The 14,184-nt window shown below is 52.2% G+C and overlaps 1 protein-coding gene across 3 annotated transcripts in view; it reads left to right on the forward strand.

Moving 5' to 3' along the window:
- LOC142023773 (discoidin domain-containing receptor 2-like) overlaps window positions 1-14,184 on the forward strand; it is a 98,376-nt gene that overhangs the window by 52,614 nt on the left and 31,578 nt on the right. For all 3 annotated transcript variants that reach the window (XR_012648307.1, XM_075015043.1, XM_075015042.1), the window contains exons 4-11: window positions 2,380-2,608; window positions 4,110-4,257; window positions 4,488-4,593; window positions 5,161-5,347; window positions 9,479-9,725; window positions 10,951-11,043; window positions 11,561-11,718; window positions 11,982-12,177. Coding sequence is in view for 2 of the 3 variants with exons in the window: in XM_075015043.1 (XP_074871144.1) it covers window positions 2,380-2,608; window positions 4,110-4,257; window positions 4,488-4,593; window positions 5,161-5,347; window positions 9,479-9,725; window positions 10,951-11,043; window positions 11,561-11,718; window positions 11,982-12,177 (1,364 nt within the window). In the remaining variant the exon portion in view is untranslated. The remainder of the gene's footprint in view (window positions 1-2,379; window positions 2,609-4,109; window positions 4,258-4,487; window positions 4,594-5,160; window positions 5,348-9,478; window positions 9,726-10,950; window positions 11,044-11,560; window positions 11,719-11,981; window positions 12,178-14,184) is intronic.

The following is a 14,184-nucleotide window of genomic DNA, read 5'->3' on the forward strand; positions in this document are numbered from 1 at the left end:
ACAGTAATACCCTCTCCACACACACTCCAAACCCCAGCCAGCCAGAACAGAGAGAACACACCCACTTTTTCAACCCCCAGCAACCTCAGCCGCCCACCTTGTGCCTCTTCCACCACAGCCTGCCCCATCCTCTTCCCAAGGAGCTTCTACGGGGGCCTCCGTCCCACCCACCTTCCTGCTTCTCCCACCAGCACAGAGGACTTACCTGAGACAGAGTCAGTGCTGCAGCTGTTGTCCTCCCTCCCTCCCGGATTTCCCTCCTACCTGACTGGCTTACCTGCGGGCAAAGTCACACGAGACTTTTCAAATGCACCCGCCTCAGCACATCACCTTGTGCTACAGCCTTGGTCAAAGGCTGGCAGATACTGCAAAGATACTGGTTTTGAATGAAAAGCTGTTGATGCTGCTATTGAAAGGCTAGGAAAAAGGTTCTTCTTTGGCGGGGTCATTGTGCGTGTTGGTTGTTTTTTTTTTTCCCAAAAAGGTTGTTGCTGCGTGATGGTTGGGTAACGTGCATGCATAGCTGTGCTTTAGCTCATTGGAATACTGGCTTGTGGGGTGATGAAAGTAGTGAGTAAGTAAATGCTTTCAGAAATGGTAAGTGAGTAAAAAGGGCAGTATTTAAAAAAAAATACTTAAGTGAAAACACAAGGTCAATGGAAAATAAATTACTTGAATAAAGTATAAATCCTGAAAAAATGTACTTGGGTAGTGCAATGAAGTATTTCTGCTTAGTTACTTTACACCTCTGCATGTTAGAAGTCTGGGTCTGCAGGGACCCCACATTAGCTCTCTTAACTCGTTTATCAAATTTAAAAGGATGGGGGGTTGTGCGGCAGCTCTTCCCTGCCTGCCTTCTAGGCTGGCGAGCCTGGCTGCAGTGAAAAATAAGGCAGGGAAGTTCACAGGAATTTTAACACCTCTTAGCAAAGGGGAGGTTTCAACTCCTGTACTTGGAAAGCATTTTCCTGGGCTGCAGAGGGGTTTGGTGAGGCTCTGTTGGGTTGTCATGCTCAGTCAGATAGAGCATCAAGCTTGCCAGGTTCAGCTTGGCACACAGACGTTCACTTATGGTTGTGAAACGCTGTCTAGACAAACTCTCCCAGCATGCAAATGGTATTCAAGGAATCAGTACACGAGGAGCAATGAAGTGGCCAAAGGAGGCTCAGTGATTCCCTGGTCTGTTCACTCCCTCTGGGGCACTGGCACTGGCCACTGGCAGAAGAGGTGGGCCTTTGGTCTGACCCGGTGTGGCTGCTCTTACATTCGTGTGAGAATGAGGCAGAGCCATCCAGCAGTGCAGTCTGCATTCACCACCCTGCCTGGCCCCCGCCCCGCCTGTCTATTGGGTCTTTCCTAACTTCGAGGGTTGGACTCAGCAGCCTCCTGGCAGGGGTTAACACATGGGCTTCTGTTGGCCTGACCTACCGGGCTGGGTCTGACGTTTTGATGTTCTTATATCCTCCCTGAATGTGAACACCGAGCAAAGGCCGTGTTTGAGGTCTGCCCCAAGCAGACGGGGAGAGAAGAGCTGGAACTAAGGTGTGGCAGGGTGGAGTAGGAGTGGAACATAGGAGCAGGCACTGGAAGGCCGCCTGGCTCCTCCCAACCCAAGGCCAAGCAACCAGCTAGGAAGGGCCGCGGGGGGTGGGGGATGTGGGGTGGAGGGGGCATAAGAAACACTAACAGACGAAGAAGAGGCCAGAGCACCGCCTCACTCCTTCCCCCGCCCATGGGACAGAAAAGAGGAGGGATGAAGACCCCAGACTCACGGCCCCCCTGCATGGAACATGAGGGTCAGTTGTAAGGGGTCTGGTGAGGGATATTTGTGCCTGCTGAGGAGGAGGAGGTGGGAGTGGGGAACAGAGCCACAGGCCAGGCTGCGGTGTCAGCGCTGGGAACACACACTGGAAAGCCGACCCTGCTGTGTGGAAACCTATGGAGATGCTGGCTTGAAACTCCCCCTGTTCACAGGGCATTGCCTGCACCTCAGACTGCTGGTCTTCTGCTTTCTGTCTGCGTGACGAGCACCGGGGAGGGGAGAGCCTTCCGACAGAATGGATTTGCCGCCGGTTTGAGGGTTGGTTTTGCGTCACGGCGTATGTGTAGACAGACTGGGCCCCTTCCAGGTGAAAAGCTGACACAGTCTCCTAGGTCTCTTCTACTCAGGCCCGTGAAGTATTGTCAACATCGATGCCGCTGAGCTCTTTGGAGGCAGGGTTGTCAAATGTGCCAGTGTACACAAGGCCTACAGGCCACCAGTGACTATGCCACAGTGTCTACTGTTGTTCTCACGGTCCTCTCCTGCGGGGAGGAGAGCCCAGCGGGCGAGCCCCTTGGGAGGGAGGCCTTCTAGGTGTGTGTCTCTCACCCCACCAGGTTGCAGAGGGAAGAGGGGGATGGAGCGTGGTGCCCAGCAGGCCTGCTGCAGCCAGAGGACGTGCAATTCCTCCAGATCGACCTGCACAAGCTCTTTTTCATCACGCTGATCGGGACGCAGGGACGGCATGCCCGCGCCACTGGCAAAGAGTTCGCCCGTGCCTACCGCCTCGATTACAGCCGCAGTGGGGAGCGCTGGAGCTCCTGGAAGGATCGGCAGGGCAGGCAGGTGGGTACCCCCAGGATTTCCAGGGATCCTATCCGCTCCGTGCAGCCTCGGGGCTTTCCATAGCAGTTGTAACAGCTGCAGAGGCTGGATTCCAGGAGACACGGTGCCCCTTGCCTTTGCCTGCTGCTTGTCACTGGAGCAGCTCACCTCTCGTTCAGTTGTAAGCCTTTCCATGGGCCCTCAAGGGCCTAAGTCCCTGGCCTGCTAGAATATGCAGCAAAAGTCACTATAACTGAGCCACAAGCACCAGCCATTCCTCTCGCCTGACACCAGGTTGCCAGGCTAACCCCATAGTGCCACAAGCATGGAGGCTCAGCCTAGACACGTTGAAATCCAGGTCCAGCACTGAGTGACCACCACCGTTCCACTAGCCAGGGGTGTCTCCTCTCCTCACCGAAACTACACATTCTCTGCTGTCTAGAGTGCCCCACTAAAGCGGCCTTCTCTGGACGGAGAGGGACGTGGTTTGGACGTGGATCAGTAGGTCAAAGAGTGGGTAGGATAGGAGTGGAGGTATGCTGAGTGCCCGTCTGTAAAAAGAGGCAAGGTTGGTTATGGCAGGGGCTGGTCCTCCTCTCAGAACTCCCATCTCAGGCTCTCTCCAGGCTCAGGCAGACAGTGCTACATCGGTTACATCCCGGTCCTGTTTTCAAGATTTTCTTTCACCACCTATGAGAACAAGAGGCCATTTTCTCTTACTGTGGCTGTGATTCGGGTATAATGACCTGACCTCCAGATCCTGGGCCTGGAGGGCCCAGACCTTAATCCAGCACATGGCAGAATACTAACTGGTGCAGGGACGTTCTTCACCACTGGAAATGTTCGGCAGGGTCATCACTAGCTCAGAACACAGTGAGCACTGACTGCCAGCCTGTGAGTCTCTTGTTAATGGACAGTATACCTCCGTGAGAACACAGGGCTCTGTGACAGCTGGCACAAGTCTCTTGCTGCTCTTCATGTTATCAGGTTGTTGCTACCAATAATAATGATTTTTGTTACTTTATCATGGATCACAGCATGAACGGTCTCCAGCGGGCGGGAAGGGGAGTATCTGCTGGTGTATCAGTGAGTTCAGGCCCCGTCAGGCCAGCCATTCTCATCCAAAATAATCTTTTCTTTAAGTCTGTTCACTTCACGGGACTTACACCAGAATTCAGGTTCTCCCTCAGTCTCCAGACTGCGAGCCCAGGTTCTCTCCAGCCCCCATCCTGCGAAGAGCAGTGAGAAGCAGGTTGTGTTGCCCCAGCCCCTTGTCCTGCACAGAGCAGTGTGAGGCTGTGCCATCATGCCAACCTCCACACACAGCAGTGAGGTTCAGCAGCACTGCGCTGCCCTAGTCCCCTGCCATACCCAGAGCCATAAGGGGCTGTGCCCTTGCGGTGATGGAGTCAGGCTTTGTTCGCCAGCTTTTTTCGAAGGTCGTCCTCTCCGGCTGTGCTTCAGCCCATCAGTGTGAGTTCTGCGTCTGGAGCTGGTCACTTAAGTCACCCTCTGCTTTCAGGTGATTCCAGGCAACATTGACACATATGATGTGGCCCTGAAAGACCTGCGGCCCCCCATCATTGCCCGCTATGTCCGGGTGATCCCTGTGACGGAGCTGCCCATGACTGTCTGCATGAGGGTGGAGCTCTACGGATGCCTCTGGTTTGGTAAGGACCCTTTCCATGTTCCCTTCCCCAGGCTGAGCCAGAGTCCTGGCCCCAGCCCTGAAATGGGGACACTAAGGCAGCCCCATGCACACAACGTGAGTGCCATTCTCTTTCTGTGTCATGTTGATCCACGTGTGCTCACATTGAGAGGGAAGAGGAAATCCTGTGGACAGAGAAATGGAGAAGCAGCACATGACGTGTTTTCTCAGATCTGTGGCCTTCTTTTGTAGATGGTTTGGCGTCCTACAGCATCCCTGAAGGAGAGACGATCGCAGCTCCTGGCTCTCCTATTGTTTACCTGAATGACTCAACCTACGATGGCTTCCAGGAGCGCAGGTGGGACCGGCGGCTCTGGTCTTGCCCAGTCACTTAGCGCCTGTTTCTTTTTCAGTCCCTGAACCCATCTCTACATTTGAGTTCCCGAACCCTTCTGGGATCGGCCACTTTGCCAGTGGAGGGCTGCAGTTGTTTCAGTTCCTCTAGCGATGGGTTGGGCAGGTGCTGTCCCTAGTATGCAGACTGCCGTGCATGAGACTCGTGCCCGTCTGGCTGCTGAAGGTTAGCAGGAAAGTCCTGGGTCCCTTGCTGGAGGCAGAAGAGGAAGGGGGCCCTGTAAGACCTCCTCCGGTCTCTGCTTCACGCTGGCCACTTCACTGCATTTTCTTAGATTAAAGGGTTCTCACTGTCCCTCATACAGAACCATGTGTCGAGGAGCAGCTGAGAACATTCAGAAGAGGACTGGGACTAAAACTAGGCCCTTGTCTCTCACAGATGTCATAGGTGTAATGAAATCAACCCTCCCCCGGAACCAAGAGAGGAGCTGGGCTCCAGTCAGACCCAGAAGAGTCTGAGCCTGTTCTTTCTCCACTCTGGGCTGTCTAACCATTAGCCTTTTCTTGCTAGGCACTTGTATGGTGGTCTGGGCCAGCTAACGGATGGGATACTGGGACTGGATGATTTCACACAGAGCCACGAGTACCGGGTGTGGCCAGGGTATGACTATGTTGGCTGGAAGAACGAGAGCTTCAGCACAGGTTCTGTTGAAATGGAGTTTCAATTTGACCGGCAGAGGAACTTCACCTCGATGAAGGTACAGCAGCCTTCCCCTTTCCCCGAGCCTGTTGTATTCATGTGTTTGGGTCTCTGTGGAACACGGGGCCCCAGATGCTCCTCAGCATTCTGGTTCTTGACTGATACCTCCACCCGTGTTCTGTTCCGTAATTATTTTCATAAGAAGAGGCATTGACTGGTTCTGTATGTGGCCGGGAGTGTATTGTAATGAATCACTTTGTTGGCAGCAATATTTGTAGAAGCAGTCAGGCCCCACTTTTCACCTTGCAACTAGCAGCCCCCCTCCACCCCCAGCCTGTCTAATGTCGTACAATCCAATGGAAATCTCAGTTATGTTCATATGAAAATGCGTAAGAAAATGAGTCTGTGGAATGTAAACCTTTATTAATATCGGTATGTAAATGCGAATACACAGACCTAACAACGGTAACATATCTCAACATTTTTAACGAGATGGGTGAGCCTGAGACCCAGCAGCTGATTGTGCTGTGCACAATCCTTACAAACCCCTTACAAAGTTTTGCACCCCCAACAAGAGGGCCCGCACCCGACTTTGCACACCCCTGGTATAACTGACCTGTCTGCCTCAAGGGTTCATAGATTTTAAAACCAGAAGGTACCATTAAAATTATCTAATGTAACTTCCTGCTCAACAAAGACCATGGAAACCTCACCTTGTGATTGCTTCACCCAGCCCAGCAACTGGTGTTGAGTCCAGAGCATGTCCTGTAGAAGGAGAAATCCAGTTCTGGTTTAAGGGCTTTAGGTGACGGAGAATCCACTACATCTTTAAGTAAATCATTCCAGTGGTTAGTTACCCTCAGTATTAAAAAGTACAGGTCATCTCTAGCCTGAAGGTACCTAGCAGCAGCTTCCAGCCATGTCTTTCATGGTATGCCTTTGTTTGCTCAAAGCGCTCATGTTGTCAGAAATCTTCTTATGTACGTACACATAGATCGTGATACAGTTCCCTCATACTCTTCTCTTCATCACACAAAACAGAAAGAGCCTCTCCCGTCTCTTGCTGGAAGGCAGGCTTTCCAGAGGCAGAATCATTCTTGTCGTTCTTTTTTGAATCTTCTCCAATTTTGCAACATCTGTTTTGAAGTGCCCTCACCCAGATTGGACCCCACATTCAGGTAATGGTAATGGCCTCAGGAGTGCCGTGGACAAGGATAATACCACTTCCCTATTTCCACGTGGTATTCCTATGCTTTATACAGCCAAGAATATTGCTAGCCCGTTTTTGGACGCCATCACAAAGGGAGCTCGTGTTCAGCTGGTTTCCAGCACAGCACCTAAAGTCCTGTCTATAATCACTGCTTGCCAGGATACATCCCCCATGTAGTAAATGCGATTGGCTTGGCATTTGGCTCTACAGGAGAATCTCAGAGCTCCAGATGCCTCGGGAGAGGAGGTTGGTTTAACTGAAAGGTTCATAACTGAACTGTGCCTCCACCTCCTGCCCGTAAGTAGCTGTCCTTCATGGGAGGGTGAAAACAGGCAGCCTCTAACACCCTGGCGACAAGGATGATGAGTGGGGCACTCTGAGACACAGTGGCATTCATGGGCCCAGTGCAGGCTGTGGTCATTCAAAACTGAGGTGCTACTCCAGAGCAGACATGGTGGTGGCAGCTCTGTCTCCAGCTCCAGCAGCACACTCTCTAGGCCAGGCTCTGGATACAAAAGCTGCAGCTTCCTTGCAGCATCAGCAGCAAAGGCTGTGACAGCTTCTTAGAATCCCAGGGCTGGAAGGGACCTCAGGATGTCATCTAGTCCAGCCCACTGCCTAAAGCAGGACCAACCCCAACTAAATCATCCCAGCCAGGACTTTAAAAACCTCTAGAGATGGAGATTCCACCACCTCTCTAGGCAACGCATTCCAGTGCTTCACCACCCGCCTGGTGAAACAGTTTTTCCTAATATCCAACCTACACGCCCCCCTCTGTAACTTCAGACCATTGCTCCTTGTTCTGCCATCTGTCACCACTGAGAACAGCCTTGCTCCATCCCCTTTAAAGCCCCCTTCAGGAAGTTGAAAGCTGCTATCAGATCACCCCTTACTCTCCTCTTCTGCAAACTAAATAAGCCCAAATCCCTCAGCAGTTCCTCATAGGTCATGTGCTCCAGCCCCCTAATCACTTTAGTTGCCCTCCGCTGGACCTTCTCCAATGCATCCACATCCTTTCTATACCGGAGGGCCCAGAACTGGACGCAGTGTGCCACATGTGACCTGACCAGTGCTGAATGGAGAGGAATAATAACTTCTCTAGATCTGCTGGAAATGCTCCTCCTAATGCACCCCAATATGCTGTTAGCCTTCTTGGCTAATAAGGACACACTGTTGACTCATATCCAGCCTCTCATCCACTGCAATACCCAGCTCCTTTTGTGCTGTACTACTATTTAGCCAGCTGGTCCCCAGCCAGTGCTTGGGATTCTTCCACTTCAAGTGAAGGACTCTGCACTTGTTCTGTTGAACTTCATCTTTTGGTCCAATCCTCCAATTTGTCTAGGTCACTCTGGACCATATCTCTACCCTCCAATGTATCTGCTTCCACCCTCGCTTAGTGTGATCCACAAATTTCTGAGGGTGCAATCCAACTCCTCATCCAGGTCTTTGATGAAGATGTTGAACAGTGCTGGCCTTAGAACCGATCCCTGGGGCACTCCACGTGATACTGACTGCCGACCAGACATTGAGCCATTGACCACTACCCCTTTGACCTGTCTAAGCCAGCTTTCTGTGCACCTTACAGTGCATGGATCCAATCCATACTGCCTTAACTTATGGGCAAGAATGCTGTGGGAGACTGTATCAAAAGCTGTGCTAATGTCACGGTATGTCACAGCCACTGACTTCTTTCCCTGGCTCAGGCTGAGCTTGCAAACGTGGACCCCTCCTGGCTGAGTGGAGTGTGTGAGAACAGCGCCTGTGGCTGCAGGAAAGTGGTGCAGACCCAGCACTGGTCCTGCTCTGCCTGCCTGGGCCACCTGGGGCTGGCAGCAGGGGCCCACCGCTGTGCCTACAACTCTCAGCATCTTTGCCTCCGAGCCTTCAGTGGTGTCTCCATGCATGGGGACGGGGACAGGCAGTCTAGATGTGCCTACCTTTAATATGCGGTCCAGCCACACTACAGCATGGCGTTTACCTTTTTTGTCTCTGCTGCTGCCTGATTGCTTACTTCTGATTTCTCCTGGTGGCCTGTTGACCTGTGTGTAACCCTGGAGCCCATACCTTGGAGGTTCTACTGTATTAAAAAACGTATTGGCCATGTTTACACTGGCACAAAACTTGGAAATGGCAATGCTAATGGCAATTTCGAAGAGTCCTAATGAGGGGCTGAAATGCATATTCAGTGCCTCATTAGCATGCCACCAGCTGCAGCGCTTCGAAATTGCAGCTTTTCGCTGCAGTGCAGCTGGTCCAGACAGGGGCCCTTTTCAAAAGGACCCCGCCAACTTCAAAATCCCCTCATTCCTATCAGCACATATGCTATGTCCATCTCCATGCTGCCAGAGTAACAGTGGCCAGGAGCCGCAGGCCCTTTTGAATCACTGGGCCCCAGGGCAGTTGCCCCATTTATCCCCCCGTCTCATCCCCCTCCCCCATCGGCAAGCCTGATCATGGAAATGAAATTACTGTGTGGAACTGTCCTGGCTTTACCATTATCTACCATTCCACCCATTTTTGTTTCATTGCATAATTATTAGCCCTGATTTTATATTTTCTTCCAGATCCCTGATAAAGACGTTGAACAGCATTGGCCAAGAGCAAACCCTGCTCACACCTCACTAGAAACATCACTGAATAACGAGTCCCCGTTCATGGTTTTAATCTGTTCACTAGCTACTCTTCCGTTTTTTCTCCATGTGATTTTGTATAATGCGGATTTTTAATAAGGATGCCCGACAGAAATACAAGTATATTACACCTACACCGTTACCCTGTCAACCACATTTGTAATCTCATCAGAAAACAATATCTGATTTGCATTACAAGAACAATTTTAGTTCCTTTAGGCACGTTTTTCTTGCAAGAATTTCAAGTTTATACTGTGCATTGGCAGTGTTTCTAAGGCCTGGTCCTTGTGTCCTGGGGAGCTGGAGGAGAGAACTCAGTGTGGTTGAACCTCTTTTCTCATGCCAGGTGCATTGCAACAACATGTTTTCGAAGGGGGTGAAGATTTTTCAGAAGGTTGAATGTCAGTTCAAACCCCGGCTGATAGCAGAGTGGGAGTCAGAGCCTGTTGGAGTTTCCACCATCTTGGACGACAAAAACCCCAGTGCGAGGTTTGTGACCATCCCCCTGAATCAGCGGGTGGGCAAAGCCATTCTTTGCCAGTTCTACTTTGCTGACACCTGGATGATGATCAGCGAGATTTCCTTCCAGTCTGGTAAGTCCCTTCCTGTGGGAAGCAGGAGGCAGCCGGTGAGAGCCTGACTAGAGATTGTAGCTGGAGGTAGTTGGGGTGGTAGAAGACACAGGGCTGAGGAGCAGGACCCGCAGGAAGCAGTGAGGGGTTAGTGAGGGAGCAGTCAGGGAGCAGCTGGGGAAGAACTGTGCAGCAGGTACAGGGCAGAATGAGAGAGGGGCGTGTGGGGCAGGAAGATATGGGGGGCAGGTAGGGAACGAGCACAGGGCAGGAAGCTGAGGAGCAGGAGCACTGAAGGTCAAGGATGAGCGTGTGACTATCACACAGGCTTTGAGGGTAGTGGGACAGGAAGGCCAAAGGTAGAGCAAAGAAAAGAGATTTTTACTAGTGCTCCTGATTTTCCAGCCAGTCTCCAGCCATGCTGGGGTCTGTCTCGGGGCTTTTGTACTCCTGAAGAACCTCCTTATCAATGAGGGTTAGTTAACACCCCCAGGCTGTGTCTACACTAGCCAAAAACTTCGACATGGCCATGCAAATGGCCATTTCAGAGTTTACTGATGAAGTGCTGAAATACATATTCAGCGCCTCATTAGCATGCGGGCGGCCGCGGCACTTTGACATTGACACGGCTCGTCCAGACGGGGCTCATTTTCGAAAGGACCCCGCCTACTTCGAAGTCCCCTTATTCCCATCTGCTCATAGGAATAAGGGGACTTCGAAGTAGGTGGGGTCCTTTCGAAAAGGAGCCGCGTCTGGACGAGCCGCGCAGCAGCGAGCCACGTCAATTTCGAAGTGCTGCGGCCGCCCACGTGCTAATGAGGCACTGAATGTGTATTTCAGCGCTTCATCAGTAAACTTCAAAATGGCCATTTGCATGGCAATTTCGAAGTTTTTAGCTAGTGTAGACACGGCCCTAAAGCTGCGTCCTGTAACAGGGCAGCCTCCCTTACCTCCTCCTCCTCTCTACTCTGGCCTTCGCCAGGCACTGGGACCAGTTGTGCAGGGCCTGTCCCATGACACCAGTCCCCAAGCCAGGCTCCCTCGCCTGAGCTAGGGTGTGCCAGTGTGGCCCTTACCCAGTGTACTTTCTCTGAGCTGCACGTATAAACAATGGAAGTGCCTAACCCTGGGGCTCCTGGCACAGCTCTGGATGTGACTGCTGAGGCCTTGCTGGGGTCAGAGACCAGAAGCAGAGGCAGCAGCAGGGAGCGTATGACAGACTGACACCTGCTCTTACCTTCCACAGACATGGAGCATGTAAATCCGATCGTGGTCACTCTAGCCACAAGCACAGCAGCAGGGCTGGACGTGGAGTATAACGCTACTGAGGCAGCTTGGGGTAAGGACTCCCCCGACGTGCCAGACTGTACCGATGGATGAACATCCCCTGTGCCTCCTTCCCTGCAGAGCACTGCCTGCTGCACAGGACACACCCCAGCGTCCCGCCACATCCAGCCCAGCCACCCAGGGCTGTCTCTGCCCCTGCCTCAGCACCAGGCATAGCATATGCCAGGCCACTTTAGGGGCGGGAGACCCAGGCACATATGTGCAGCCAACGAAACCTTGAAAGCTACCCCCTGAAATTGAGTCCAGGTTCATTTTTCGCCCTCAGATGAGTTCCGGTAGCCCAAACCCATCATTTCCGAAGGCCAGAGCCACAGGTGACTCCAGAAGCCGCTGCCACCCAGTCATTTGGGTACTTCCAGGACAAGGGCATGTCTGATAATCCCACGTGTAGACAGATCAGCTTTGTCCTGGAAGTTGCCCCGTCCTCTTCCTTGCCAGACGGCTAGCTCGTCAGTGCCAGCCCCACGTCTCATGACTCCCCCTGCTTCTCATTTCCTTCCTCCGCACAGAGACCACTTCTTTTATAACCAGCCCCTGGCTAGGGGAGAAAGCAGATGACTCCAGCACCTCCATCCTGGTCGGCTGCCTGGTGGCCATTATCCTGCTTCTCCTGATCATTATCGTCATCATCCTGTGGAAGCAGTATGTCCAGAAGAGGCTGGAGAAGGTAATGGGTTGGTACTGCTGCACATGGCAGTCTGGGGCCGTGCTGGTATTGCCGAATGCCACGCTAGAGAAGGAAGCTTTGGGGAATCCCTGTTCTGCTTGCTGTGCTGTGGTGTCCCCCATGGACAGGATGCCGTGGTGTCATGGCTCTGCCATGCTGCGCTCCCCACCTTCACATCGTGAGCTCCTCAGCATGAGCAGACCCCATGGAGCCAGGCTCGGGGCCGCTCCGAAGAGCTCAGTGCCTTGTTCTCTCTTCCCAAGGCCCCCCGGCGAATCCTGGAGGAGGATGCCATGGTTCGTCTCTCCTTCTACAGCTACACCATCGTCAACAGCCAGAGCCAGATCCACCAGTCGAATCCCACGTATGAACGGGTCTTCCCACTGGACTTGGAATATCACCAGCCTGCCACGCTGCTCCAGAAGCTGCCAGAACTCTCCCAAAGTGCTGAGGATTCGGGTAAAAGGCCAGCGCGGGGGAGTCAGTGGGGCCCGGAGGGATTTTTCCTGTAGTTTATTTCCTTCCCCTGTTAAACATGTGCCATGGTTCCAGCCAGTGCCCTGGCCGGCGGTTTGGACCACTGCTACTCTGTGCTCTCCTTCCAAAGCCAGGGACAGAACCCAGGAGCCCGGATGTGCACCCGCTACAGCTCCGTAGCCATTAGCTTGTGTGTCACATCCCCCTCTGCTGGCTGTTCCACATAACAGCTAACGGCCCTTTACGTACCATTTCACGGCACCCAGAGCCACGGTCACAGAATCACAGAACACTAGGACTGGAAAGGACCTTGAGAGGTCATCGGATCCAGTCCCCTGCCCTCATGGCAGGACCAAGCACCATCTGGACCGTCCCTGATAGGTATCTGTCTAGCCTGCTCTTACGCATCCCCAGTGATGGGGATTCCACCACCTCCCCAGGCGACTTATTCCAGTTATTTTAGTATTTTGACCACCTGATAGCGAGTACATTTCCCTACAGTCCAACCTAAAACCTCCCTTGCTGCAGTTGAAGCCCCTATTGCTCCTTGCCAGAGGGACCATCTGTCACGGGCCAGTCATTGCAAGTCATGCAAGTACCCCAAAGATTTCAGTTAAATTGGACCATTTCAGTCCTCAGGAGGCTGCACTGTTGTGCGTCACTGGCCGAGAACAAGGCAGAATGAGGAGCCATCAGGGCCTGAGGCAGTGGCAGAGACTTAATTAAATGGGGCACAATCCCTGCAGTTAAGCTGCCTCCCCTACTGCAAGGAAGGTGAACAGCTGCTCTCTTAGCTCACAATCTTAGCCAGGAGTCTGTGCTGTGGGTCTGATTTACTCACTTGATAGGTCACTACAGCTCCATGTGAAAGAATTTCTGGTTTCCCAGGCTTTTTGTGGGAAGTTACTTAATATTTAAAATACATTAAAAGAGTGGTAAGATTGCAAAGTGAACCATTCAGAAGTTCAGAAATGCCGGAATTAAGGCTGCTCGTGCAAACTTAATTTGGTTCCCTGCTGTGCATACATTATCATAGTCTTTAATTACAGATGACTAGATGCTGACTAACGTGATGCCAGTTTTTTAAAAATGCTCCAGAAGAAATCTGGCCGTTATAGGCTGGCACATTAGTTGAAACCATAGTAAAGGACAGAATTGTTAAAAACATATGTGCACATGATTTGTTGGCAAAGGGTTAACAGAGCTTCTGCAGGAGAAATCCTGTGACATGTGAGTAAGAGTGATCCCATGGACATAAGGTACATAGACTTTCAGAAATCCTTTGCTCGGGCCCCTCACCATACGCCCTTAAGGAAAGTAAGCTGTCCTAGGATAAGAAGGAAGGTCCTAATCTGGACCAGTACCTGGTTAAAAGTCAGGAAACAAATGGGCTACGTCTACACTAGCACACTATGTCGAAGTAGCCTATTTCGAAGCAAGGACATCGAAATAGGCTACTTCGATGCATATCGTCTACACATCCTCCAGGGCTGGTGCCATCGACATTCAACGTCGAAGTAACGATGGGGAACTTCGAAAGGAGCTGCCCCGGAAGGAAATGCGGAACGTCCACACACACAAGCTCTCCCCGTCGAAATAAGGGGCAAGAAAAGCCCCAAGCTGCTCCCTTAAAGGGCCCCTCCCAGACACACTTGCCCTGCACAGCACAAGATCCACAGAGCCGACAACCAGTTGCAGACCCTGTGCATGCACATTGGACCCCCAGCTGCAGCAGCAGCAGCCAGAAGCCCTGGGCTAAGGGCTGCTGCACGCGGTGACCATAGAGCCCCGCAGGGGCTGGTCAGAGTGTCTCTCAACCCCTCAGCTGATGGCCACCATGGAGGACCCCGCTATTTCGAAGTAGCAGGACCAGATCGTCTACACGTGCCCTACTTCGACGTTGAACATTGAAGTAGGGCGCTATTCCCACCTTCGTATGGGAATAGCGATTTCGACGTCTCACCTCCTAACGTCGATTTCAATGTCGAA

Source organism: Carettochelys insculpta, chromosome 21 (assembly GCF_033958435.1).
Source record: "Carettochelys insculpta isolate YL-2023 chromosome 21, ASM3395843v1, whole genome shotgun sequence".
In the NCBI taxonomy this organism is placed as follows: domain Eukaryota; kingdom Metazoa; phylum Chordata; order Testudines; family Carettochelyidae; genus Carettochelys; species Carettochelys insculpta.